General features: G+C 46.1%; 1 protein-coding gene across 8 annotated transcripts in view; it reads left to right on the top strand.

The window, feature by feature from the left end:
* The window catches only part of Septin11 (septin 11), an 83,706-nt gene that overhangs the window by 17,509 nt on the left and 38,521 nt on the right, over window positions 1-27,676 (top strand). For all 8 annotated transcript variants that reach the window (XR_015738532.1, XR_015738533.1, XM_087908861.1 and 5 more), the window contains exon 2: window positions 26,205-26,319. Coding sequence is in view for 6 of the 8 variants with exons in the window: in XM_087908861.1 (XP_087764987.1) it covers window positions 26,205-26,319 (115 nt within the window). In the remaining 2 variants the exon portion in view is untranslated. The remainder of the gene's footprint in view (window positions 1-26,204; window positions 26,320-27,676) is intronic.

The following is a 27,676-nucleotide window of genomic DNA, read 5'->3' as shown; positions in this document are numbered from 1 at the left end:
AAGTGTATTTCCCTGCAGCGAGATACGTAGCTGAGATATCAATATTGAGTTTAAGAGTTGATAATGATTTTCTTTTTTGTGGTAGAGTGCAGATATGGATAGTCTAAATTTGGACGCCTGTACCTGGATCTCAGGAGGTAGGGGGTGGGTTTGCGATGACTGGGAACTGGGATTCCTGTGTCATCAGAAACACTCCAAGGTCTCGGCTAAGTGGTTCTGTTGCTAGAAGACACCACGCTGTAGAGGAAGGGCTCTGTTGAAGCCGTCAGCTCTTTCTGGAGCATGGCAAGCCTTCAGCTGCATCAGGATGCGGCTTCTTTTCCATGTCCTTATCTCCTGCAGAGCCCACCCCTGGGATCTCTTGCCTCTGTGAAGTGTTTCTGGGAGATGGGATGGGTCTGTGTTTAAGTGCATCGGTTTTTATTCTGTGTTTCATGGGCGTAGTGGACACTCAGATAGCACCCTGTGTGGTCACTCTCCATTGCTGTAACAAATACCCTAGGCAATCAGCCTACAAAAGGAGCAGTTTTAATTCTCAGTTCTGTCCATGATGGATTGATGGTGTCTGCAGTGGGGCAGCAAGTGCATCATGAGGAGCGCACAGTGGGACCAAGTTCTGATCTGTCCAGGATGCAGAAGGAGAGATGAGGCTTCGATCCCACTGTTCTGTTTAAGGGCGAGTCCCCAGGTCCTTAGTGACATAAGACCTCCCTGTAGATACCATCTCTTAAAGTTTCTACCATGTCACAATAACACCAAGATGGCGACTAAACCTTTATTTAAACTGATGATTGGGGAGGCAGTCAAGGCTCAAAGGCCAGCCTATCCAATATTTTAATGCTGCCTCCTGAATCAAGATCTCTGTCATTTTATATGTAATACTCCCATGAAGCAAATCTTATGTTTACTTGACAGGAGGTCTTTGAATCCATGGTAGAAGGATGATGCTTTCTCAAATCAACTATACTGTTCTTTGTAGGAAGGAAGCCATTTAGGCTTTTAAAATGGCTGACCTGGGGGGCAAATGCAGCAACATTTTCAGCAAAGAAAGCCCAAGTTTAGTATGAGTGATTTTTTTTTAATGTTAATTTTCTAGATTTCCAAACACTTTTTATATAGTCTGGATTTAAACTAGCAGTAACACATCTTGAAAAAGAAAATACATTTGCATAATCCAAATCTAGTGCTTATACATTGATACTGTTAGTAAAATGCAAAATATTCAATGGTATTACCATAACATTAATAAGAAGTATTTATTTAATTTTCAAGACAGGTTTTTTTTTTTTTTTCTATGTAGCCCTGGCTGTCCTGGAACTCAGTCCGTAGACCAAATTGGCCTTGAACTCATAGGGATTCCCCTGCCCCTGCCTCCCGAGTGCTGGGACTAAAGACGTCCCATCATGCCTGGCTACTTTTTTTTTTTTTTAAGTAGTTTGTCTCTATGATTTATCATGTGGTCTTGGTAGATTTATGTGATTTTTGAATTGCAGCATTGATGACATATATACTAAGGTTGTAAAGGGGGGCTGAAGTCATGGCTCAGTGGTTAGAGCACTGGCTGCTCTTGCAGAGGACCCAGGTTCGATCCTACACAGAACCTCACAACCATCTGTAACGCCAGTCCCTGGGGGATCCAGCTGACACCTTCTTCTGGTCTTCGAGGGCCCTGCACACTTGTGGTGCTTAGACATTTATGCAGGGAGCGCTCCCCCGCCCTCCCCCGCATCCCCCAACCACCATACACACAAGCTAGGAAAGGAGTCAGTGTAGGGTCTGGCTCAGCACCCTTAGGTGACTGAGGCGAGTGACATTGGAGGCCAGAAAGCACCAGAAAGGCCAACACCCAGAGTCTTTGGTGTTACCACACAAGTCCACACCACACAGGCTCTGAAGAGAAGTGGGGCTACGAAGCTTAGACTCAGTGTTGGAAAAGACGGGCATTTAGATTAGAAGTCAAATTTTCCCTTTTGAAAATTTTGGCAACATCAGACCCATGTATTTGGAAAATATTGTGTGGGATACATAAACACATTAGTAATTCGACTCTGGTAATTTGAAATCTGATTTCCCCTGGAAGAAATTCATTTGATTTTTCTTGTATTTCAATAAAGAAACCATTAAAAATTGACATGCAGTGGCATTTATTTATGTAGACAGGGCTTGTGTAGCCCAGGCTCATCTTGAACTCACTATATTGTTACAAGGAGAGCCAGGCTACTTGTTCCTGCCGCCCGGCTCTCTTAGCCCCGAAATAACCACACAGAAATTGTATTAATTAAAACACGGCTTGGCCCATTAGCTCTAGCTTCTTATTGGCCAAGTCTTACATCTTATTTTAACCCATTCCTATTAATCTGTGTATCACCCACAAGGTTGTTGCCTATCAGCAAAGATTCAGCATGTCTCTCCGGTGGCGGCGGCTCCATGGCATCTCTCTGACTCTGTCCTTCTTTCTCCCAGCATTCAGTTCTGTCTCCCAACCTACCTAAATTCTGCCCCATCAACAGGCCAAGGCAGTTTCTTTATTCATTAGCCAAGAAAAATAACACAGAGACAGAAGGACCTCCCACACCATTTCCCCTTTTTTGTTTAAACAAAAAGGAAAACTTTAACATAGTAAAATTACATGTAACAGGTATCTAACAAGAATTACAGTTACAATATTTATATCTACTTTGTCTTTTATCATAACTAAGGAAAACCAATGAAAGCAGCACAAAGACAGAAGGATCTCCCACACCACTATGTAGTCAGGGATGAGGAACTGTTGGTTGCCATCTCTCCCCACCAAGTGCTATGACTTCAGGGATGTATCACCATACCTAGCTTTATGCTGGAGACAGAGCCCAGAGCTCCTTTTATGATAGGCAGTCATTTAATCAACTGAGTTACATCCCCAGCCCTGAGATGCCTTTTAGAATACAATAAAATTGGAAGAACTAAAGCCTTTTTCGTGTGTGTGTGTGTGTGTGTGTGTGTGTGTGTGTGTGTGTGTAATATGTTTGTTTTAAGTAGATGTGAAATAAATACTTGAACTATAATCTGACATCCCATTGGAGAAGAGTAGATTCAGGTCTGGCTGATAGCATGGCTGTCCAGAGAGAGCCTGGGAGCAATTCTAGGGTGTGTGGGAGGTGAGCAAGTGCGCATTCGGCAAAACATGTGCTATATATAGTGAGGGGCTGGACCTTTTTTCTCCCAGCTAGGCCCAATGACAGTTAATGGCTGTTCCTACAGACTATAAATTATTTGTGAATCTGGCAAGACAATGATATAAAATGCAAGTGGATATAGGTAGAAGAAAGCCTATTGCAAATTCTAATACATTGTTAGCTCTGGAACCCGAAGAGAGGTGAGAGGCCACCTCATCCAGGGCTGTCCCTTCGGTGAAGATGCTGAAGGCTGGGAGTTGAGCTGAGGTATAAATTGTTCCTCCCTTCCCTAGTACTAGAAGGACAGCATTTTCTGTTTTTCTTGCTTCTTCCTGCCTATAGAAAATGTGTTGTCTATATACTATTGGTGACAATAACAGTCTGGGTTGAACCAGAAAGAGAGTTACCTATCAAGTTACTTAGAAATGTCTTCCTCGAAAGCTGACTTTGCTTACCACATTTCTATTGTTTTTATATGTGTTTTGATACTCACAAAGCAGATTCCCCAAACCTGCTTTCTTACATTTCTATGATGTCAAAAAAAAAAGATCATCAATAGTAAAAATCTGGGCAATAGCTAAACATGGGTCTGTGTTCCTGTAACTGTTATTCAAGAAACTGAAGCAGGAGAATCACAAGTTGGAGGCCAGCCTGGGCTTTGCATCATAAGGACTTTAAAAAGAAGTGGCAACCATCCTACTAGAAGATTGAGTTCCATGAAATAGCTGGTATTCAGCCACTCTGCAACCACGGAAGTGGTGGTTTTATGAGATTCCAGATGTCAGCTTGATTGAAGGGCATAAGCAGTATCAGGGCACCCTCCTGCTGGAAGAGACATTCGGGGTGTCCCATGTGGCCTTGCCTCTGCCCCTCAGTGCCTCCTCTAAAACACTTCCATGGAACATCTGTACCCCAAAACATGGCACCGAGTCAAAGGCTCCATGTACGTATGTGGAGCTATGTGCTGTTCATGTGTTATGTTTGGCTTGAAGGGCAGACTCCAGACTCAGGTGCTGGACTTCCGTCTCATTGCTCAGGCCAGCAGAAGTGAGTTGGAAATGCAGCACTCAGCGCTGGTCAAGAGCACAGTGGCTTGGTGCACAGCTGCCAACGCCGCAGCTCACACCGAGGCCTGGTACTCCTGGAAGCGTCGCTTGCTATCCTGGCTACCCTTTAATTTGGATTTGGAGATGAATTGGCCCAGAGACTTGAGACTTTAGAGTCTGCTAGTTTTCTAAATGGAGTATGTTGAATGTTTGCTTTACTTGAACAGCTTTTGGGAAAATGTGTCATTTTAGCATTTTTGAAATAAAAAAAAAAGCTTAAGAGACATCTTGAGTGCTTAACATTGAAAGTTATGGAAAAAAAATGAGATGATGTTGTGATCTCCGACTCATATTTCAGGCTCCTGACCAAAGAAAACAAATCTCTGACTTTGGGCGTCAAGGGAATTAATAAATGCATGCACGTTCATTTTTCTCAAGAAAAACCCACCAAGCTCAAGTGATAGATGCGAGTCAAGTTCCCTGCAGTCCATGCTCATGAGATCCGAATGCACCACAGCTGAATAAACACAAGTGGGGTCTTCATGGTCAGCAGCTTGGAAGTACGGCTGTATCTTACTTTGTTTAGCCAAGCGGTTATTTAGGAAGTCTATCATTTCCAGGCCCTTTGACGATTCGTTAAGATTTCAAATGCTAGGAAGTTTTAATCAGGGACTCACACTGTAGCCCAGGCTGTCCTTAGGTCCTTACACTCCTGCCTTGCCTCGTCATAAGTATTGGGATTACAGGTGTGAGCCACCATGCCTGACTAGGGTGTTGTGTGTGTGTGTGTGTGTGTGTGTGTGTGTGTGTGTGTGTTGATTGTGGTGGTTTTGACACAGGCTAGGAATTTTATACTACTGTAGCCCAGGCTTGCCTTGATCTTGGAACCCCCATGCTTTAGTTTCTTGAGTGTTTATTAGATTCCAGGGATAGCCCACCTTACCCAACTTTTACTCTAGTTCTTAAAAAAACAAAACAAAACAAAAAACAAAAAAACAACTAAACTCAGTACTTTCGTCAGTGCTGGCCTGCCCAGGCTGTTGACATTTTCATGTCATTTACTCCTGGATTCAGAAAAGACTACCTTGCCTGGGCCAGGCAGCCCCTGCAAATGGCGTGACTAGTTCTCTTTGATGCTGTGTCCTGGGCCTTCCCCTGGGCTTATTTTTCCTAATAATTGAAATTATACGTATAGCGACGAACCCTGACGCTAGTTTGTATGCAAATTAGCAGGTTGCTTGTGGTATTTTCATTTTTGTTGCTTAATTACCTTCCAGAGAACTGCCAACACGAACGGCAAACGGTCTAAAAATAATAGGGTCGGAGGTGGTTATTAATAGATGTCTGTGATCTCCAAAATGGGGATCTCAGACTTCCTGGGAAGAGTACTGCTCCTGTTTTACCAGTGCAGCAGTAGCTCAGGTAAACATCGGTGCCTGTCAGACGTGATGCTGGTTGATAGGGACCGCTGTTTACTTTTGAATTGCTTATTGTGGGTATGACTACCTCATGCCGTGTGTGTGTGTGTGTGTGTGTGTGTGTGTGTGTGTGTGTGTTAGTGGAAACAATAGCCAACTTACAGCACATACTTATTATCCACATTTGACAATTAGAGATAAAGAGACTTAAAAGTAGCACCATAAAGCCATTCGACTAGAAAGTAGCAGAGATGGAGGTTTTGCCCTTGGTTGACTCCCCAGCCAGTGCTGTGATGCTGTCCCCGCTGCATCATTTTTAGATGAGTTACAGAGGAATTTTAAGTCTGTGTCATTTAGGATATTAAGTTGAGATACTAGATTTCAGAATAACCTGTTTCACGCAGAGCTATCTGGGTGTATATTGATAAGAGGAAACGCAGATCATTGAAAAAATTCACATCATTTTACTTGTTTTTTTCTGGAACAGAATGTCGGACTGGTTTAGAGAAGTGCCTCCTAATTATGATCTTTGCATTTGTGTAGGTGTAACACCATCCAGGTGTAGCAGCATCCCATCGTTAGGAACAGGCAGGGCTTTTATGAGCTTCATAATATGGTAGCATTCACTTGGGAAAGTGAGACAGAGAAACCACTTTAAAGTGAACACAACTTCAGAGTTAATCAGTGATAACACTGTATGTAGAAAGACCAGGGATAGGTACCCTCCTTATGGTGAGGCAACCCCCCCAAAGTCAGAACTGTCCTAAGCCGACAGTGCCTGTGGTCCACCTGCCTGACTGGACGAAGCACGAGGGACTGAGCACAGATTTCCCAGCACCGTGCAGTAAGAGGACCAACCCCACTGCTTGGGTGGCCAAGTCGGGAGATGCCCTGAGCGCCTCGGCCAGCCAGCTTAGCTGTACAGATGAGTTTCAGATATAATGAAAGATCTTATCTCAAAAAGTATCGGTAGAAATGGATGGAGGAAGACACCAGAGTTGACCTCCAGCTTCTAATTCAGATGCATGCACCCATGTGAACATGCACATATAATATACCACACACAACACACAGAGTCTATAAGAGGAAGTTGGGGCTGGGTGGCGGTGGCTCATGCCTGTAATCTGAGCACTGGGGTAGTGGCAGGTTTTTGAGTTTAAGGCCAGTTTGGAACTACAGAGTGAGTTCCAGGACAGCCAGGGCCCCAGAGAAACCTTGTCTAGGTGGTCTCGGGGGTGGGGCGGGAGGGAAGGTGCCAGGAGAAGGTTGAAATTTCCTGAGTGAACTGTGTCATATGGAAGACCGAGCTGTGTGTGGTTGGCGTTAGTGCCATTGTCCTAGCCATCCTTCATAGTTTTAGGTTAAAGCAGATGTGGTCCATGCCTATTTACCCTAGTGATCATGGTCCTCAGTCCCAATGGTTTAGTGGCCAGGCTGGGCATTTGTATTTATTTTTTGTGACTAGCCCATATCTATTTGTACCTTCCCCTTTCTCGCTGTCTGTTGACACCATTCTTGAAGTCCAAATATCGCCTATTTATGCAGGTCTCTTGACTTTGTCTCCGCTGTCTTACATAGAAGTCTAAAGCATGCTGTCTTTTCCTCTGTGACTTGTACTTTTGGCATCTAGCTCACTTTTCACTGCTCTGTTTAACTGTAGTTAGCTGTTGTAGGGACTGTCATGAATGAAGTCTTCATTCATCCGGGAGATGCCCTGAAATAATAATACATTGGAAGCAAGTCAACGAGGCCAGAAAGTGAAGAGCCTGCATCCCAGGACATGAAAGGCAGAGGCCCAAGAATCTAGCCGTGCCACAGGGGGGGCAGCCAAATAAGCTCTGTAATTTGAAGAAACTTTTTACTAGATAATTAGCACGTAACTCATAATTAGCCACTAGGTAGAGGCTGAGCTGAGCAGAAGAGAGCAGGGAAGGCAGCAAGAGAGTCTCTCAGATCCTTAAGTTAGCTGTTTGGGGCAGAGACCTCTTTTTAACACCTCTTTCAGTGGTCTGTCAATCGCAATGAAGCCATCAGTAGCAGCGGTGGTAATGTGATTAGTTAACGCTGCGGTGCTGTGTCAGGCAAGCTCTGAGCACTTCACCTATACCATCTCATTTCCTAGGCAGCACCCTGTGCAGCGCCACCAGGGCAAAAGCCCACAGAGGGTCAATAGCTTGCCTGTTTGGCCAACAGATATTCTCAGGGCTTTTTGTTTGTTTTTAAAGAGAGACCTAAATCTACAGCTGTAGATCTAAGTTGTTACATGTTTGTTTGTTGTTACTGTTGTGAGACAGTGTTTCACTCTGTAGCCCACGCTGGCCTGGAACTTAGTGTGGCGAGACAAGGGTGGTTTTGAACTCCCAGAGCTCTACCAGCTCTGCCTTCTGAGTGCCAGGATGCAAGGCGTGTGCCACCATGCCAGGCTGATCGTTGAATGTTTTTCAAGTAAAAGTCATAGAGTGGAAGATAGCAAAACCTGTAAGTGCCCAAGCCCCTGTGTAAAACGGAGTGGTGTTTGCACATAGCTTCTGCATGGCCTCCTGTGCTTTGTTTATTTGAGGTCAGCCCTTAGGCTGGACTTAGAGCAGTAATCCTTCCGGGAACTGATGCTCTCACATTTCCTATGTGGATCAAAGCATCTTCGTGGTTTCTGGAGAAGCATTGTTTGTTTGAGCCCCAGACGATGGCCCTGGCTTCGTGCCTGTCATTTTCACCACTTCTTTTAAAAAATTTGCTGATTCTCTACCTTCACTCATTTTTTAAATTGCTAGGTTTGTTAAATTCTTACCATTTTACTCGTAATTTTAAGATGTTAAACATAGTGTACTATTTTTAAATTTTTATTGTGATTTTCAGCATTTATACTTTACTTATTTTTGAGATAGTCTCATGTAGCCCACATTGGACTTCATTCAAGTTCCCTGGGTAGCTGAGGGTGGCCTCGAACTGCTGATTCTCCTGCCGCCCCTTTCTCAGTGCCGCGATTCCAGGTGTGGACCACCATACCTTCATTCTTTCCTTAGCTTTTCGGTTAGGATAAAAGTAATGGGTTTCACCATGGCAGTGTCTTGCAGGGATGCATCCTTATATAATAAATGGTTATGCTTATTAATATTGTTATTTGCCCTCTCGTCTGTCTTTATGTCACATCTGTTCTATGGCCCTGTCTTGCTCCTCTTTCCCTTCCCTTTAAATCTCTTCTTCCTCTTTCAAAGTTCACTGCGTGCGTGCATGCATGTGTGTGAATTCACACCCAGGTTCTGCACGAGACACTGTGGGTGTTTCTGAGTCTGGATGGTTCTTTTCCATCATTCTTGCTCATCAGATGTTGTTGTCTCCCTTACGTGTGGGCCTGGGCCACCAGGACCTCTTTCCTCTGGTATGGGGTTTGTAAGTTGTCTGTGCAGGAGCCAGGGTCAGGATGAAAACGCCTGGGTTACTTTTTTTCTCCTGCCCCTTTCTGTTGCCTTCTCCCTTCTTAATACTTCTGCACAGCGCTGGGACTCGTCCACTGGCTGGGGGTTCTCATTGGCCCTCTGCCAGCCTCAGGGCGAGCTGCTGGGGAGGCGGGTGAATGCCCCTTCGGCTGCTGTTGTCCAGGGTTTTGTAGCGTGCTAGTGCAGGAAGGACTTTTAAAGAACTCGGGCCTCCAGTTCTTTTCTTGTACAGAGAAGGAAGCCGGGGCCCAGGAGAGTAAGTGACCTGCTTAAGGCCCACAGGCCCAGAACTGAGCCAAATCCCTTGACTTGCTTACACTAGAAATTCAGGGCCAGTAGAAGTAAGGCGTTCTAGATAGGCTGGTCACCGATCCTGTTCAGGGGCCCGGTCAATGTCTGCGTGCGGGAGCTGGCTGCAGATGGCTTAACTCTGGTCCTCAGTGCAGTATAGTGTTTATGGGGAGCCACCCTTGGTAAACAGTGAAAGCCCTCGTAAAGGCTGTGTACTGCAGTTTGGGTGCAATTGGGTTGCTTGTGCGGCCCCCAGCACAGGCAGTAAAGGGCGTTGATGGCCTCCCAGGCAGCCCAAGGTGTGTTTGAGACTGCTCTACCATCTAGAGTGGACGCTGTGCTGGTGTTAGATTTGGACGGTTTTTGGTTAGTTGGTACACTTTGTGCTAAAACAAAGCCTGTCTTTTGGGAGTTCCCAGGGCTTCTTACAACTTCAATCTTCTGTTACTAAACAGAGCATCTGTAACTTAAAGTAACAATGATAATCTTATTACATGTTAACATAAACATTGTTTTATGAAAAAAAAACTTTTTCAAACCAAGAATGTCAAGTTGTTACATAATGCCACATTTTTTGCAAATCTTTTCAGTGGCCTGTTTAATGGAAGACAGCTGGTCTTTGGGTCAGCTTGCCATTGGCACTAATGTAATATGCTGTTTCGGCTGAAATTCGTGAAGATACAGCCCCCAGTGGATGTGAGGCTGGATGACCTCAGCTGCCCTGGGTTCAGGTGATGTGGGGGACACATCATAAGCTCAGAATCATATAATAGTGTTTCATCAGCACATGTGTGCACATGTGTGCGTGTGTGTAAGTGTGCTCACATGTCTAATTTTAAATTCTCAGCGGTAAGCATCCTTCACTTTTCCTCTAACAGGATGTGGGAATGGATCAGGAAATGGCTTCTTTTCCCCAAAGGTTCATCTTTTCTTTTTTTAGTACTAACTTGATGAGGTGGATGACTTCTTCCATGTGGGAGGTAGGAGTATGGAGAATAGTTGTTCTCTCTTAACTGCCCAGAGGGTTGGCTGCACCAGTGTGCTTGTTCCTCAGTGAGGGGTCTGTCGGAAGCCAAGGAGGGGGCGATAGGAATTTCCATGCTTCGGCATGTGGTTTGAATCAGTTGGACTGCTCGCTGCCTCCCGCTGCCTCCTGCCCTTCATGCCTCTGCTTCCAGCTTCACGAGGACAAGAAGAGCCTTGGAGATCTTACACAGAGAGAGGAAGAGTGGCTGCTGTGGGCTGCTTAACCTTGCTCTGTGATCTTTAGATTAGAAGTTTTACTCCTTTTTTGGTTTTGTTTGTTTTTGGAGAAGGGGGCCACTGTAGCCCAGGCTGGCCTTGAACTCACATTCCTCTTGCCTGAACCTCCGGAGGCCTGGAATTCTATGTATGCAGTGTGATCCTGGCCCTGACTTTCTGCTCTTCTGTGTGAGAACAGTCAGAAATCCATTCCAGCAGTAGCTGTGGAGTCTCTTCAGATTCTTCTCCCTCCTCCTGACTGCTGTGCCCCTGCCCCGTAGCTTCCATTGCTCTTTCCACGTAAGCTCCCAAGTGGCAGCCTGAGGTCTCCATCTCAGAAGATAGTGTGATACCCCCAGTGGGGCTGTGGGTACTCAGCTCTGGTCAGCATATAGCCACGTCACACTTGTTTATATAAGGCTACCAAGAAGTAGCTTTATAGACTCTCTGGGGCTGTCCCTGGCGACAAGGACTTTGCTGCAGCCTGCTTTTGACCGAATCCTTACAGTGGCTGGGGGCCGAGCTTTGGAAGAGTCCTCACTGCAGCAGTGTTTAGAGCATTCATGGCTCAGTTTTTTTCTTTCCAAAGTCTCCCTTAAGCTTGACCTCCATCAAATGTACCTGAGGCGTCTCAGCCCATTCCAAGTGCTGCGGCTGCGCAGTCACATTTGGGTTTGGTTGGGCAAAGCAGGGCAGATAGACTTTCTGACAATTTTGTCTCTATAGCCACTATCTGTAAACATACAGCCCTTGGAAAGTTCAAAGTAAGATGGATAAGAAACCCTGAATTCCTGCTGTCAAGAAACACTCTTCTGGGGCCCTGACAAACATGAAAACTGAGCATACTGCTAGTTGTAAGATGTGATGAATGGCCCAAATATGGTGGACATTTGACAAATAAAAAGGAAGGCGGAGACGCTTCCTGGAGAATGCAGCATTTTGCCTACAGACTCAAGGATGCACAGAAGTTGACAGGTGGGGTGGCGCATGGGCATGAGAAGGTTTGATTTTCGGCGTGCGGTGTAAGGCACGAGTGGAGCCAGATTTGGACTCTGATAGCACTGGTTTAAACTCTGGCTCTGCCATTTCATTGAGTTCTGGTTTCCTCATCTGTGCAAAGGGACCAAAACCATGTGCCTCACAGGTTAGAGAGTGGGAGCGTTGTCTTAGGTGCTAGATCTGGTGCTTGCTCTAGCTGTCCCTTGGTGGTGGTGGGAGGGGGTACACTGATACCTCAGAGGGCGGATGGTGCAGCAGCCTCAGGTCCTGTCTGGTGTGCTAGTGTAGGCTCAGTGCCCACCTCAGTAGGTAGTGGTCTGCGGATGTCTGTTGGTTGGTTAAGGGAAATGTTAGATCCATTTTTGCTTCTTTGGGTGGTTAAAAAAACATGGTAGAACTGATGGTAGAACTGGGGGCCAGAAACATTGTTGTGGAATATTTGTTATACACTTGTTTATTGGTTTAATAAAGAACTGACTGGCCAATAGCTAGGCAGGAGAAAAATAGGCGGGACTTCTGGGGAGAAAGAGGAACTCAAGATGAATCTAGGCACAGCACAAGAGGTTGAAGAAAGCAGACATATGGTACAGAGGAGAGAGAACCACGCCATGTAGCAGGCAGGACGCAGATTAATAGAAGCAGTATGAGAACTAGTTGAGAAGAAAGCTTAAGCTAAGGCCAAGCTTTCATAATTAATAAGTCTTCATGTCATTATTTGTGAGCTGGTGGTCCCAAGGAAAGTCCAACCACAAAGGTGGTTCAGCTGTTAAGAGCACTAGCTCCTCGTGCAAAAAACTGGAGCTCACTTACCACCCACACGGCAGCTCACAATCATCATCCACTTCCAGGGAGTGCAACACCCTTTCTGGCCTCTTTGGGAACCAGGTACACACATGATGCACAAACATATATTCAAGCAAGCACTCATACTCATAATAGTGGAAACAAAATCCTTTTTAAAAAGTATTTGTGTGTGTGTATGTGTGTGTGTGTGTGTGTGTGTGTGTGTGTGTATGGCAGGAGGCGGGGGCGGGGGGGGGGGGACGGGATTCATTTGTCCTTTTGTGAGCGTTCTGGTGTCCATGACCGTTTCTTTCAGCTCTGAACTGATTTTCCACCCTGGGGTTGGAGCAGTAGATAAAATGTAAGACACCTTTGTTGCTCTGTTACTATGTTTCTACCCTCCATGGTGACTGAGGCCGCATCAGGTTCTCTGTCCAAATACATCTGGTTTTCCGGTGATCTCCAGGTGTCCATAAATCGGTCTGTCGCAATGTCTCATGAATTAGTATGTGATTTGAGTGGGAGGGATTTGGACGGTGAAGGATCCATCCCAGGAGGAGCTGCCAAGCCTCATTTCCCTACCTTGTGGTTGCAGCTGCCACATTGTGCTAACCCTGCTCCTGGTCACATTAGGCACAGTTGTGGCAAAAGGGTTTTTTTTTAGCTGGAGCTATAGGCAGGTTGGTCCTGTCCGTATAGGCAGGGACTTGAGACTTGGATTTTTCTCCAATTCACATGGCCAAAGTAGTTCTTAGTTTTGCCAGGGTTGACTGTCAATTACTCCCCAGCCTGCCTTTCACTTTCACTGCTTGGATAATAGTTATTCTGATAATCCACTTGGCAGTGGGAGTGTTTTATGGCAGCTACTTGGACCAGTGCCTAAGCCTTATACTAATTCTGGTCTTTTGTTCACCCTGGGTCAGTTAACTTTCTCACAGGTTTCTCTCTCCTCAGAATCTAAGAAGCACGGCAAGGGTTTCCTGCTGAGCTGTATCATCTTTTGGGTTTTGATTTCAGTGTGATCCTTCCCTGTAATCATATTATTAGAGTCGGTCAGAAATAGTCCCCGTCATAGATCCCCCGACTTTTTTAATCAATTAATCTGAGCACTGCAGGGGAACAGGATGCCATCAGTGAGCGTCTGGGTTGCCTACCCAGCCCTTAGAGCTTGTGTGATAACCTGCTCGAAGTGAGAGCCTGTGGTGTCACATGTATTTCAGCAACTGGTTTTGAGAGCTGCTGGGGTTTTTATAGAGTTATTGTCTGAAGAGAAGTTGTCCCAGTGTTCTGCTGGATCATCAACCTGATCATAATGAAAAAGTAATAAAAATGCCTCTGTGAGGTTTGGTGACAATGGAGGTGGGGGGGCACTGTGGGAACATTCTTGCAATCCAAGCAGGCAGCCTGGGAAAACAAGGCTTGTTTTCCATTAGCTGATCAAGACAAGAAAGCCAGCATTTAAACCACCCAGCAGGAGCACACACTTCGAAAATGCTGTGTAGCTTCTTGGGTCTGCCTCCCTGAGCACACTGACATATATGTGAGAAAACCCTTCAACCAGCTTGCTTTTCCAGCTAGATGGACACTTCTGAGATGTGCTGTTAACCTTGCAAAGTAGAAAGTTGCCTCTTATGCTACTGGGAGTGTGGATTCGGAGGGTCCTTTATTTGAAAAGAAGACCAAGAAAGAAATGAAATCCCTCGGTGCATCTAGAAGGACAGGGGTTATAGCTGTAATGAGTAGATGCTATAGCTTCGTCAAGTTCTCTGCAAGCTGTGGCCTCCCTCCCACCCCCCAGGGAAAGTTTGCATCAAATAGCAAACTATTTGGATGGTTGCCCAGCCTGGTAATGTGGGCTAGAGCCTTGGCTAGAAGACAATTCTATACTCAAGAGTCCTTGTTCTGCTAGAGGATGGGAAGATAGGTTCATAGCACACTGGGTGGGAGAAAACAGAGGACTTTTCCCAACACACCTGCTCACTGGATGTTTCTGGATCTTTCCACACAGTGCTGAAGCATGCAGTGGCAGGTCTGCTGTGTATGAAGGTCCACTGCTTGGATGTTATGATGTTTTATTCCAAGAAACCTTTAGCAAACTAAACCGTGAAGCCTTTCGCAAGTCCCTGGGCCTCAGTTCCAGGTGTTTCTCCTTTTCTAGCACCTTCTTCCTGTGCCTTTGGACTTCTTCTCTTGGTGCCTTCATGATCAGCGTCAGCATTTTTCTCTCCTCTAATCTCTGGTCATTTCTGCAACCACTCCGTTCTGTTTCTGTTTTCTGTGCCTCTGATCACTGCCGATTTACTTGGCTATGTGAACGGCCATCACCTAACCCTATAACCTTTGCACCATAATTCATCATAAAACGCTTGGAAGTCATTCTGTCTCTTATCTCACTGATTTATCTTCTGAGTAATCATTCAGCCCCTAGGATTCCTGTCACACAGCCAGCACCTCTCTATTTGCAAAGTTCTTTTGTACTAGATTCTTTCACAAGCAGAGAGGCTCCAGCCAGTCAGTCCTTGGCCATGTAGGATTGCCACAGTGTAAATGAGAGGTGGACGCCACACTGACCTGGGGCAGGCAGTCTAGTTTGCTCTGCCATTACTAATTTCCGTTCCCTCTCCAGAAACTTGGTTGTGTTCCTTTCTGAATTGAGGAAGTAATATCTGTGATTACGTCCCATCCTGATGCATTCTCAGATTGACAGAACCCTGAGATGGTCCACGACCCCGGTTGCCCAGGAAACACACACTTGGTAGTCTCCAAGGACTTGGCACCAGGGTGAGCAGGTTTAGTTCTAAAGCAATCCACTTAAAAGTGGAGGTTACCCTGGATAGACCGGATGTGGCCAGGCTGTCCTTTATAAGGGACTGAACTCTTTCTGATGAAGGTGACCGCAAGTGAGAGAGGTTCTCCTGGAGACTTTACATTGCTAACCTTGAAGTGGGGGGAGGGGAGTAGCCGCTGGAAACTGTGGCGACCTTTAGCACTAACCTCACCCTCCAACAAGGAGAGGCATCTTTAGTAGTCTTCTGGCGTCAGGGACTCGAATCTGTCAATCACCTGAATGCACTTGTTTGTAGACCTTGCCCTGGAGCCTGTGGGTGAAAGCTTAGCCCAGCTCAGTCAGCCTGCGGTGTCAGCCTTGTGGTCTCCTGAGCAAAGACCCCAGTCCTATGATCCCCAACTCATGACCTGTGAAACTAAGAGAGCTAGAAGCGAGTATATTTCAAGCTTCTAAGTTTCTGATAATGTGTTATGTGGCAATAGACATGAATACGCACCCCAAATTTATGTGCACAATCTCTGTTCCTTCCTGGCAGTTGTTCATTAGACCTGAGGCTAAGCCATCGTGACGCCCTTACAAAGGTTGGTGAATTTGGGCCGTAATCATTGAGTGTAGAATAAGGTCAGGTGTTCACTTGTGTGTTTATGTCCTAAGAGCATATTTATTATACCTTGAGATATTTGGATACAGTTCTTCGATTTTCAGGTGTGTTACAGTGTACTGGAAAAGATGGGGTCGTAACTGACTTGGGGAGGCAAGAGAGGCTAGGTTGTGACTGAAAACCAACCCTGGTACTTTTGGCTCTGACTATTTCAGATTTGGCCCCACTTGTCTCTGAGAGACCGCCAGTCCGTGTTCCTTACCGTAATCAACCCCCCCCCCCCCGCCACCACTTTTAAGAAAGAGACAGAAATAAATGGTATCTTTGAAAAAGGAAGTGCTAATTAATGTCCGGTGGTAGAAATGGTGGCTTAGGGAAGGAAGTGTCCCATCCATGCTTTATTTTTTGCTGATTAATGCATTCGGCAAACAGAATATATGAACTAAGCCACAGTGTTGTTGAAACAGGAAATGCCGGGGAATGGATTTATGAGCGTGAGGAACAGAATGGTGCGTAAAAATTGAGGAGGGGAAAAGACTTTTAGCTGACTCCAGCTTCCTAGTTCTCCTGGTGGCGAATTGACCCCGACTTTTGGAAAACATGTCTAAAAGGCGAAGTCTATCATAAGGCGGCAGGAAGGGCCAGCGTGATCCCAGTGAGGAACTGTGTAGCAGCTGTGTGGTTAGAGGCCTGGGAAGTGGAGTTGGGGTTCCACTGGAAACCCCGAGGGCTCTGAGTAGTGGATGCTCAGTGTTGGGTGCACCAGTGTTCCAGGTGGCTGTGATGGGGAGGTGATGCAGAGGTGACAGCTGCAGCACTGCCCTGCGCCATTGTGCCCATGCACATACTTTGTGCCTGTTTGTCATGCTGCTCCCCCCCACCCTTCTTGCTCCGGCAGGGTTATAAAACGTGTAAGCATTCCTGGAATGCACACATGGACCCTGTCGTTCCCAAACATGGGACTTTGCTCCGGTCAGCACTTTGCGGATTTGTGAGACTCTTGCAGGAATTAGTCGCCCAGACTCCGGTAGGAAGGCTGCGATCTCTGGAAATGCAAGATATGGCTTTTTGTTGATGTTAATTCTTGACTTCAGTTAGATCGGACCTCTGAGCAGACATTTTGAACAACATTATGTTTGTAAGGAAAGTCTCCCCCCCCCTTGTATTTTTTTTTTGGTCGTCACACTGGGTGGGTATTTGCCTGTAGGCTATCTTATTAATCACCCCCCAATCTACCCCCGCCCCGTCTAGGGTTGGAAGGCGCTGTTGGGGCGCAGTGCCCTTGGGTGTTCCTGGCTGAGGTCTGCCATCCTGCAGTGTCCTTTCTAACTGGTATCTGAAAAATCTAATTTTGAAAAGAATTAAGCCGAAATGCTAGTCCTAGACAAAACAGCCTGCTCTCAGGAAAGATCCATTTAGGAATCCATTTAGCTGAAGGATGGGTGTAAAGAAGACAGAGTGAGCCTAGTTGGTGTTTTCAGGCCCCTTATCGAAGACTTTACCAGCAACCCATCTGAGCTCGACCCCAGTCTGTGTGTGGTGAAGGGCACTGAGTCTCCCAATGCTCTGCCTCTGTTGCCATGGCCCTGTGCTGTAGAAGAAGCCAGCTGTGCCCAAGTCTTCACCTGAGGGATGACAGCCACCACACGGGAGGCAGGCTTGAGCGAGGTCTAGGTGGAGAAGGTTAGGAAAAGGCAACTCCTGCGAATGCCGGGCTCTCCAGGTGTAGACTTAGGCACTGGTAGGGTGGCCGCAGAGACGCCAGTGAGAGAGCACGGCAGGAGGAGGTTGTCAAAAAAATAAAACAAAAAAGATACGTCGCGGTGGCAGTGTTTGAAGTATTACATTTGGCCACAAATGGGGAAGCCAACTTGATGGGTAGGGCTTAGGAAACCCCCCACTGACCATGTCAGAGTGTAGGGGAAGGTCTGAAAGGGGCTGAAAGTGGACTCTGTTTTCTCCACAAGATGCACCCCCACCCCACTCCCAAGATCTGGAGAAACATAATTCATCCCTTTCCTGAAAATCTTTTAAAAGGGAAAGTTACTTGGAAGTAACCCTTGGGGGCGGGAGTGCTGGCTCAGCTTTTCAAGGCTCACAACCAAAAAGATCGAGTACTCAGAATTGGGGCTGTCACTCAGAGTTTCCCAGTGTGCCCCCGGGGCTGGCATTTACCCCCCAGCCACCTGACTCTGACCTGGGAGCAGGCCCCGACACCCTTTTTCTCAGTTCCAGCTTTAGCTGGAAGAGAAACCTACACTGTTTTCTTCCCATCCTGACCCCCCATCCTCACCCCTCCCTTCTCTCTAGCTCATCCTGCTGTGTGTGTGGAACAGTTTCCCTGGGAATTTTCTTGGCTCCAGCCTTTGGATTTCATGGTATAGATGACAAGCAGACTTGCAAGTGTTGTCCAAATCATCCTTCTGGAATGTGACCCTCTGTGGTAATGAGAAGCTTGAGATGTTTGTAGTTTTGAAAGTCAGCCCAGCAATGCCTCGGATTGAAAGGATTCCGTGTGGGCTCATAGTTGTGGTTTGGGTCAGTAATTCACATTCCCCTGCTTTCCCTTTTGCTTGGGAACCGAGCGCAGATCTCATCTACACGCCAGTCTCTCTTCAAAAGAGAACCTGAGACCGACTCGGTTCTCTCTGGGTTGTAGTTGATAAGGGCATGTGTTTACAGAAATGCTGAGTTAGAGTACTTGGGGGAAACTGAGTTCTTGGGCAGTTTGTGAGGTCAGGATTTCTTCAGGTGCTGGGAGGTAACTTAGTCACATTTTGCAAGGGAATCTGCACTTTCTCTTGAGCCAGGTGGCATCTGTCCTCCGGCAACAGAGCCATCAAACAGAACTCCCTAAAATGAAGAGGTTTCCTCTCCTCCCTCCCCTCATCGGGGAGAAGAGACAGCAAAGGAACATTCTGTCTATGATTATTAGGAATAAGCCTACTTACCTGTGCTTTCCATTCATGCTGTCCTATGGGTATGTCTGTGCTCTGCTTGAAGTTGTATCTATGACCTCTTATGACTGAAGTCAGTCATTTCTGCCTCCTCTTATCATACTTCTGCCCAGAGAGACTCTGTTGGCGTGAACTGCTTAATTAGTACTCAAAAGTACTTGAGTATTTGTACTTGTTTCTACATATGGTAGGTAGGCTGGCGAATTTACCTGAAGTCTGAGTAATTATGTGAGTTACAAAGTTGCAAAGCATCCCTTATTTTCAACTTTTTGAGTAAGGCAGGGTTTCCCTCTACTGTGGTTCCTCACCAGCAGATCTTGGGCACTTAGCAACGGCTTATGCACACGCTGGAACTCAGTAAGCACACGGTACCTTTGTGGCTGTTTGACTAGCACCCACCTGCTCCTAGGCCGACACATTTCACAGGGTGGGAGCGCTCTGCATTTTCGCTTAGTGTTTAGCATGGTGTCTAGCACAAATTACTAATCAGTGTGTGTAGTGCCAGATGAATGAAGATGTCAATAAAGATTCACTCTGGTCCCTGACAACAAATAACCAACTCACACATGAGCTAATGGGGGCCTTTTCAAAACTTCTGCGAAAGGAAACAGTAGAAAGGACAATTAAAAAGATGGTGCTGGAACTTTTCTTCCCTTCCTCTCCTCCTCCTTCCTGCCTCCTTCATCTTATCCTTCCTCTTCCTTCCCCCTCCCCTCTCCTTACTCATCTTCCCTCTCCCCCCACTGTGCCTGGAATCTTAACCTTAAAACTTTTGACTAATTGATAATAGCTGCAGGAAAACAAGCAGAAATGAGAAGTTCAGGTGGAGAAATGCATGCATGTGCACACGTGCATACACACACACACACACACACACACACACACACACACACACACCGTCTCCATCGGTTGTAGTATCCCAGGATGACTGATAGACTCTTCAGCCACCATCTCTTGTAAAGAAGCTGTCTTGATTTGGCAATCAGAACGGTGCTCCCTGGAGTTTCTACCATGTTACTTTTCCTCAGGTGACAGTTGTGAACTTAGGCATCTCTTATTTCCAGACAAAGGAACCCTTAGAATTGGAGATAGGACCGGAGACTTTACTAAATTAAAGTCCTTTGGCTAAATTAAACCATGTAACTTTACAGCTGGATCACTATGATTTACTGTGCACAAACTGGGGCTATGGCAAGATTTCTCTGTACACAAAAATCTCCAGCATGCTCTCTGCAGACATAAATGATATCACATATAAAATTTATGTGTAAGAGGAAGAAACCTTTTTTGACCTTAAAGGTAAAAATTATCTTGCTTTCATAATCTTATTTTGTTTTAATTGTAACAAAGCATCACCTTGGCAACGCACTCTCCTGCTTCCGCCCACTGATAAGGATCAGAGGGTATAGGCTACGCTACTAACCACATCTGATGCTCAACTGTTTGGTTTTAAAGTAAAATAAGGGTCTGTCACTTGGAATGTGGAGAATAGAGTCCATCTGGGTGCATCAAGCTTGTTAATTTCAAGAGTCTGGGATGGATTAAAATAGAAGCAGGAGAAAGGGTGGGGTTGCAGAAGGGCTTCTAGCCTCGGAGCTGTTGATGCCATTTAACACTGATTCTGCAAGCAGGAACGCATCCTCCATATTCCTCCAGCTTTGTAATGGAGCTACCTCTCTGTTCCGGAGTCCTCAGCCTCTCTCCTGCCTTCTTTTTGTTCACTCTGCTCTTCTGGGGTGGTTTTAACTTATTGTTTAGTTCAAGAGCTTTGCCGATCAGTTTCTCCTACAATGTCTAACAGCCATCACGGAGCTAATTCATTTCAGATTTTAGAATTGGAGCTGTCTCTTCCTCCTCCCTCACTTGGAGAAGGAAACTCTTGTTTTCCTGAAGACCATTAAATGCAGCCCTGCCAAGTGCTGCATTTTTATTGGGGAGAGAACAAAGACAGAAAGGAAGTTGGAAAAGGAGCTGGGATTCAAACCCAGGTCTGTCTAAAAGAATGTATGCCAACACCTGGTCTGAGTGTCTCTCTAAACTGTCCCCAGGTTCACACTGCAGAGCAGAATGATAGGAATCACAGAGTTGACAGAGGATGAAGGATGCACGGGGCAGGGTGTGAAGCACACTTCAGAGAGATGCTCACAACTAGGTGTTGGAACACATTCCTTTTTGCTTCTTTGTTTGTTGTTTTTCAAGACAGGGTTTCTCTTTGTAACTGTCCTAGAGTTTACACTGAGGACCAGGCTGGCCTTGAATAGAGATCTGCTTGCCTCTGCCTCCCAAGTGCTGGGATTAAAGTTGTGCATCACCAAGGTCCTGCTCTCGATGCCCATTCTTATATAATTCTTATATAAGCTGTCTTATATGGTTTCAGTAATGAAGTCAGTGGGGCATCTCTTAAAAACTTTCAGATTATAAACTTAGGGTGTACGTTCATTGCCAGTTGCCTTCTTTTCTTTTCTTTTTTTTTCTTTTGAGACATATTCTCTGTGTATCTTTGGCTACACTCATCCTGGAACTCATTCTGTAGACCAGGCTGGCCTTGAACTCACAGAGATCCGCCTGCCTCTGTCTTCCTAGTGCTGGGATTAAAGGCATGGGACACCACACCTGGCCGCTGGTTGACCTCTTGGACATACGTACCTTTCGCTTAAAACTGTTCTTACGAGCTGCATGCCTGTCTCACTGATGTAGTCAGGGGACCTCCTATGTTGCCCCAGATTTCTGCAGCTGAAAGTTACTTCTCCCTTCCCATGTCCCTCTGTTAAGATGGTATTTATCATTTTTGTCGTCAATAGTATTGCGTTTAGTATGACCTGTCTGCATTGTAAGGCTTCTTAGAGCTGGGAACAGTGCTTATCAGTGAGTAGCAAAACAACACACTTTTAGTAGCACTTTTAGGTGAACAAATAATTATATCTAAGAAGACATGTTCTAAAAAGACAAAAACAAAATGATCAAATTAAAAACTGGCTATTTTGTATAATCAGGTTGGGTCACAGCTCCATTAAGAATGGAGTGGGCTGTGGAATTCACCTAGTAACAAATCTTCACTAGCTAGATTAGCAAGGGGGGCATTAAATCAATTAAGGTCTTCTAAGCTCTTACTTAGTGGCTTCCTGTTGCTACTTTTGTTTCGAAAATGGTTAAAACTAAGCCCTCTATAACAGGCTTCATTTGCCATGGCTGCAGAAATCAAAGTGTGTTGACTTTGCCAGGGCAGTGAAAGTATCCCGGGAATTGGTTGCCCATTCCAATTCTCAATTTCCACCCTTTACGACTGCCAAAGAGCGAGGGTTTTAGAGGATTTTTGTTGTTGTCGTCTGTAGTAGCTGAAGGCACCGCAGTGTCAAAGGCTGCCTGGCAGCACTGTAGATCAGCCCACACAGCGAAGGCCAAGTGCACGGCCGCCGCCTCTAGGTGCTGACTTCTTGATTCAAACCCCTTGTCTTTCAGCTTCAGTAACTGTGCAGCCTTGGGTAAATTACCGATTCCTCCGCCTCTGTTTCCTCGCTTATAAATTGAATTTGGGTGATAGCAGCTATTTTATGCAATTGTTAAGAAAACAGCATCAGGGCAGGCCGTGGTGGCACATGCCTTTACTCCCAGGACTCGCGAGACAGAGGCGAGTTCTAGGTCAGCCTGGTCTATAGAGCAAGTTCCAGGACAGCCAGGGCAACACAGAGAAACCCTGTCTCAAAAAAGGAGAGAGAGAGAGAGAGAGAGAGAGAGAGAGAGAGAGAGAGAGAAAACGGCATCAGTTTGTCTCTGTTTAGAGTACTTCTGGAACATTAGCCACTGTGTTATGTTAGTTAGTATAATGGCCATAGAATATCAGAAGTTTCTTCTTATTGGAAATGGCAATGTTTACTCAAAATGTTCCCGAAGATTTCCTAATAAAGGTAAGTTTGGCAGTAACATTTCAGTGGAGCCTGTAAGGTATGGCCATGCCAGTGTCAGTATTAGAGCTATGGGGCCCTTAAGGTCAGAGGAAACGGGAATCACTATTCTCTAGTGGGAAGGGACCTGGGTTTGTTCCAGGCTCAGAAAGTGACTCATCAAGGTGTCGGGTGCTTCCTGGTGAGGTGTAGGAGATCAAGGAAGAAGGGAGACCTGCCTTGAGATGACAGGGCGTTTAGAGGGAACCTGGGGGTACTGAGACCCCTTTGGCATTAAGGTAGAAAGAGAGGGTTAGAGAAGGATAGAATCAAGGCACAGAAGCCAGGGGAGGCTATGAGAGAGGAAGTGAGTATCTCTGGTGAGACTTGAGAATTGAGGAGTTCGAGGTCTCAGTGGTGGGTGTTTGATTGAAAATGAGACCCCAGCCCGCTGACTCCCCTATATCCAAGAAGTCTGGGATGATTGGAAGAGTCACCCCAGCCCTTGGCCTGGGAATTGCCTTGGTCTGGACTCCAACTCCCAGCCTGCCAAGCGCTGACCCCTTTCCGGGGAGGGTCAGGACCACTCGCACAGGCTATTTAGGCTCGAAGAAGGAGCATGGTCTCCGAGGTTTGCGTGGACTCCTCTCCCTGCCATGCTGTCCTGGTCCACCCTGGGCATTTTTGATTTGGTCTAATCTGGCCTGATTGGAGTTATTTTGTGTCAGTGGAGAGGCCCATCTTAAAATTTTTCTTAACAGCGGGTAATGCCCTGAGAGAAACAGGGAACTCTGGGGAAGGGCGAGTTAAGGATGGGAGGGATAGGCTTGCAGCGTTACATCAGTTTACAGTACGGATAGGAAAACCCAAGAGAGCTACCTCCTGCCCCGCATCCCAGTTCAGAACCATAAGTCAGGCCAACAGTGGGATTGTGTGGATGAAATTCGGGAGTTATTTCCAGATGTGTGATACTGTTGGTCTGTGGGAGTATATTTCTTAGATGGGTGTCCTGAAAGGCCGGGAGTGGAGCTTCCTTTTAGTTGTCTGAGTCACCAGGTGAGTTTCTCAGCTGGCCCTTTAGTCACTCTGGTGTCCCCGTTGGGGAGCTAGGTGAAGAACTTCCGGTTTCCTTTTTGCTCACCGTGCACTGATGGGCAGCAGCTCTTCTTTAACACTGGGAAGAATTTGGTTTGAATTATAAAATTTAAAGGTACATTTAAAATCTTAAATATCTCACAAGACACACTAAGGACAAAGGGCATGCTTTAAATTTCAAAGCTTTCAAGACCAGAATGTTTTATGACCCTGCAACTCGTGTGTGGTTTTCAATGGGGATAAAAATACTCGGTGGGTATGTGGGTGGTTTCTCGTGTTTTGGGTAACGGTGAGAATATGAGATGCCAAGCTCTGGGCTCTGGGATGAGAGATATAATTACCAACCGATGCCTTCCTGGGATTGGTTTACGGGTGGATATTGGGTATCTAGAAATCCAGCAAGCCTGAATCCATAACATCAAGCCCGGCTTTTCCCCTGGAAGTTAAAATTGTGATTGGCAGTAGAGGGAGTGTAGACCCGCGTGTTTGCTTGCCTTTTTCTGTCTCTGTGACCATTCACATGTGCGATTGGGCAGGATTGAAAGCTGGTATGGTGGCTTCTCCAAGCCTAGTGCCCGGCAGCCACCACACAGCTGCTATGGAAACATTTCTAAATATAATCTAGGGCTGACTTTACACGCTCCTCCCCCACGACTCGGCGGATGTGGTAAACACCCTAAAAATACCTATGTTCTGAACTTTTGAGGTATCTGAAAGGAAGGGGCAGGCAGAAGGACTGGGGCTAGAAGTCCGGCACTGTTGGACGCTCCGTTGCCCCCCTGGGCCTGTCTGTGAAGCTGTTTGCTGTGCTGTGGTCCACGTTGCTCCACTCGAGGCTAAGAGCTTGCTCTCTGGTCTTGTGTTTACTGTTGGCAGGTTTCAAGGAAACTATTCATAGAATGACATCTGTTCTCCATCCCATTGACTTCAAACCTGCAGCTGCTACCATAAAAAATCAGAATTTTAGAGCTGTATGTACCCAGTCTCGTGTTCACAAAACCACTACAGTTTGTCAGTCCTGGCCTTAAGGAGTCACAGTTCTATGCCCATGGAGTAGCCGTAGAAATTTGAGAATGGAGCCTGCTTGGGTTACTAGTAATAATAACCAATTGCCTTATTGGTTATTATTGTCACACTTATAATTCCACAATATAAATGTAGAATAAAAAAAAATCTTTAAAAATCATCGACTAAGTGATTGTGCAAAGCCTTTTCTTTTTTACTTAAAAAAAGAAACTACGAGGCTGGAGAAATAGCTTATTTGGTAAAGTGCTGTCAAATAAAAACGAAGACCTAAGTTCAGAACCCCAGCACTTACGTAAAAATCCAGGTGTGATGTTGTGTGCGGGTAACTACAGTGCCGGGGTTCGGGTTCAGCTGGGTCCCTGAAGTTCACTGGCCAGATGGCCCAGCCTATTTGATGCGCACAAGACTCAGTGAGAAACCCTGTCTCAAAAATTCATGTGGAGAGTGATCGAGCAAGCCGGTCAAGACAGACCTCAGACCACAGTTGGTGGGGGCGGGGAGCACATAAATACATCAGCAAGTCAAACAGTGAAGCTTGTTTCTTCACCCACTTTCAGGGTTGTGCACACAGAGCCCGTTGGTGACATGGCTGGAACACCGGCAGTCTTGTCTCCCAGAAGGCTTTTCATGTTCAGCTTCCGGACATGAAGAACCTAAGGTCCTGTAATTGATTGATCACTGGAAAGTTCTGATTCTGCTGAAAGAAAACCTTTGCCGGGTGGTGGTGGTGCACGCCTTTAATCCCAGCACTCGGGAGGCAGAGGCAGGAGGATCTCTGTGAGTTCGAGGCCAGCCTGGTCTCCAGGACAGGCACCAAAGCTACAGAGAAGCCCTGTCTCCAAAAACAAAAACAAAAAAAGAGAAAACCTTCATAGTTGGTCTCTAATGCCCATAAGACATGTGCAGAGTTGTGGAAATGATCAACACTGTCATCCAGGACAGATGAGTCTCTAACTCTTATGCCTCCCCCCAGTCCCCGCCAGTCCACTCTGAGGAGGTTCAGTGTGTGCAGAGCCTGTGTGAAGAAGTGTCACTACGTCTGGGCAGTACATGGAGATGGAACGGTTCTGTGTGTTGAGAGTTAAAGTGCTTTGTGTTATGGTGGTTACAACAGCGTCCTTTGATTGTAGCCCTCCATCTGTATCTTCCGCTGTGAGCATCACGGAGCCCCCTTGTGCGTCTGGAAGAATGTTTGCACGTGTGGAAGATAAACGGGACGTTTTTCTTGAATGATGGAGCTATTAAATGTTTGTGTTGTCACTCATTGCATATATGAATTAGCCACTTGTAGGAACTCCTGTTTCCTGGACTTAATGCAAGGAACGCAGCCCCTGGGGAGGCTGCAGGAGGGGGGGTTCTGGAGTTGGTAGTGAAGAAGCCAGGGAAGACATGGACACCAGGACATCTTTGTGTCACGAGGATCATGGCAGTAATGGCTGGTGATGTAGTTCAGGTCTCTCAAACGTGTCTCCTCTTCACTTCCAGAATGAAGAGCTTCGTAACTTATCGCTTTCGGGCCACGTCGGATTCGACAGTCTTCCTGACCAACTGGTCAACAAATCCACCTCTCAAGGATTCTGTTTCAACATCCTGTGTGTGGGTAAGTGAAGGTGCCCCCTCTTGCACAGAAGGGGAGGCATGTTTCTGGGACAGGAGGATGATAGTTTATCTCCCATCCCCGTTTCCTCCAGCTTAGCAGGGTAATAGTTGTGAAGATTCAGAGCTATATTTGGTAAGTGTTTTGCAGTTTTGTGGTGGTACTCAAATTGTCTTTATTTCTGTCATGTGGTCATGCAGCTGGTCAGTCTTATTTTGTTATAAAAAGCATTGTAATTTTTTTTTGTGGAGAGCAGGCACTGGACCCTTACTAGACTATAGGAAGTTGAGGGAGCTCTGGTATGTACTGGAAAAACATTCAAAAGCCTCTAACCCAGTGATTCTCAATCTGTGGGTCGCGACCCCTTTGAGGAGTCACACATCAGATAGTTACATTACAATTCATAACAGCAAAATTATAGTTATGAAGTAGCAACAAAAATAATTTTATGGTTGGGGGTCAGCACAACATGAGGAACTGTGTTAAAGGGTCGCAGCCTTAGGAAGGTTGAGAACCACTGCTCTAAGCAGTGGGCTCCTGAGGTCCCTGACTACGGTGAGCAGTACCCTTGAAGTAACCTTCCAGAAGCTTTCTAAAGACACATTGAGTTGGGGAGAGCGAAGATGACTCTGATACTTCAGCAAGCTTTTGCTCTCAGGGCAAAAACAAACAACAAAATAATCTAGAATTCTACAGCTGCCCTTAAATTGGGATCTAGATTTGACCTCTGTTTTATTCCTTGTAGACAAATGGAATAATCCAAAGAGATCTGACTCTCGCATCCTCAGTGTGTCTTATTCAGCCCCACCCCCAATCCTACCCCGGTGTTTTGCCTTAGCCCAGGTCACCTCTGGTGTGGAGGGTGTGGTGGAGGGTGGCATCTTTTCTCTCTCTAGCTCCATCCTTTTTAAACTAAGCTGAGAAAGGTAGGAAAGGGTGGCAAACAAGAAAATCAAGATATAAATCTGTAATCTTGATTAAAAACTGTTCCTGAAATGCTCTGACTGAAGAGCCCTGAGCCTGTTTGCCGCAGAGTTTTGTTGCTATGGTCTCCTTTGCATATTCTTCAAGACATCACTCTGAGACAGGAGCATTTCTCTGTGTGGCCATGTGAACCATCCTCCTCTAAACCTAACAGAATGGGTTAGACTGATTTCCTGGCTAAGTGAGGTGAAATCAGAAAGGTTTGCCTTCGGTGTGAGACGCACACTGGCTCACCCAGAGGAAGGACACCAGGGGAGTGGATGCTTTTCTTTGGGAGCCTGTTGCTTGTAGCCAGTGTGCAGGGGCTGTGAAAGTCAGAAATGCAGAATGTGACACCTGGCCAGCACTCTGGGCCAGCTTGTTCTCTGGCACTGTG

The sequence above is a fragment of the Myodes glareolus genome, chromosome 8 (assembly GCF_982192425.1).
Source record: "Myodes glareolus chromosome 8, mMyoGla1.1, whole genome shotgun sequence".
NCBI lineage: Eukaryota > Metazoa > Chordata > Mammalia > Rodentia > Cricetidae > Myodes > Myodes glareolus.
This window is presented reverse-complemented; position numbering and strand designations above follow the sequence as displayed.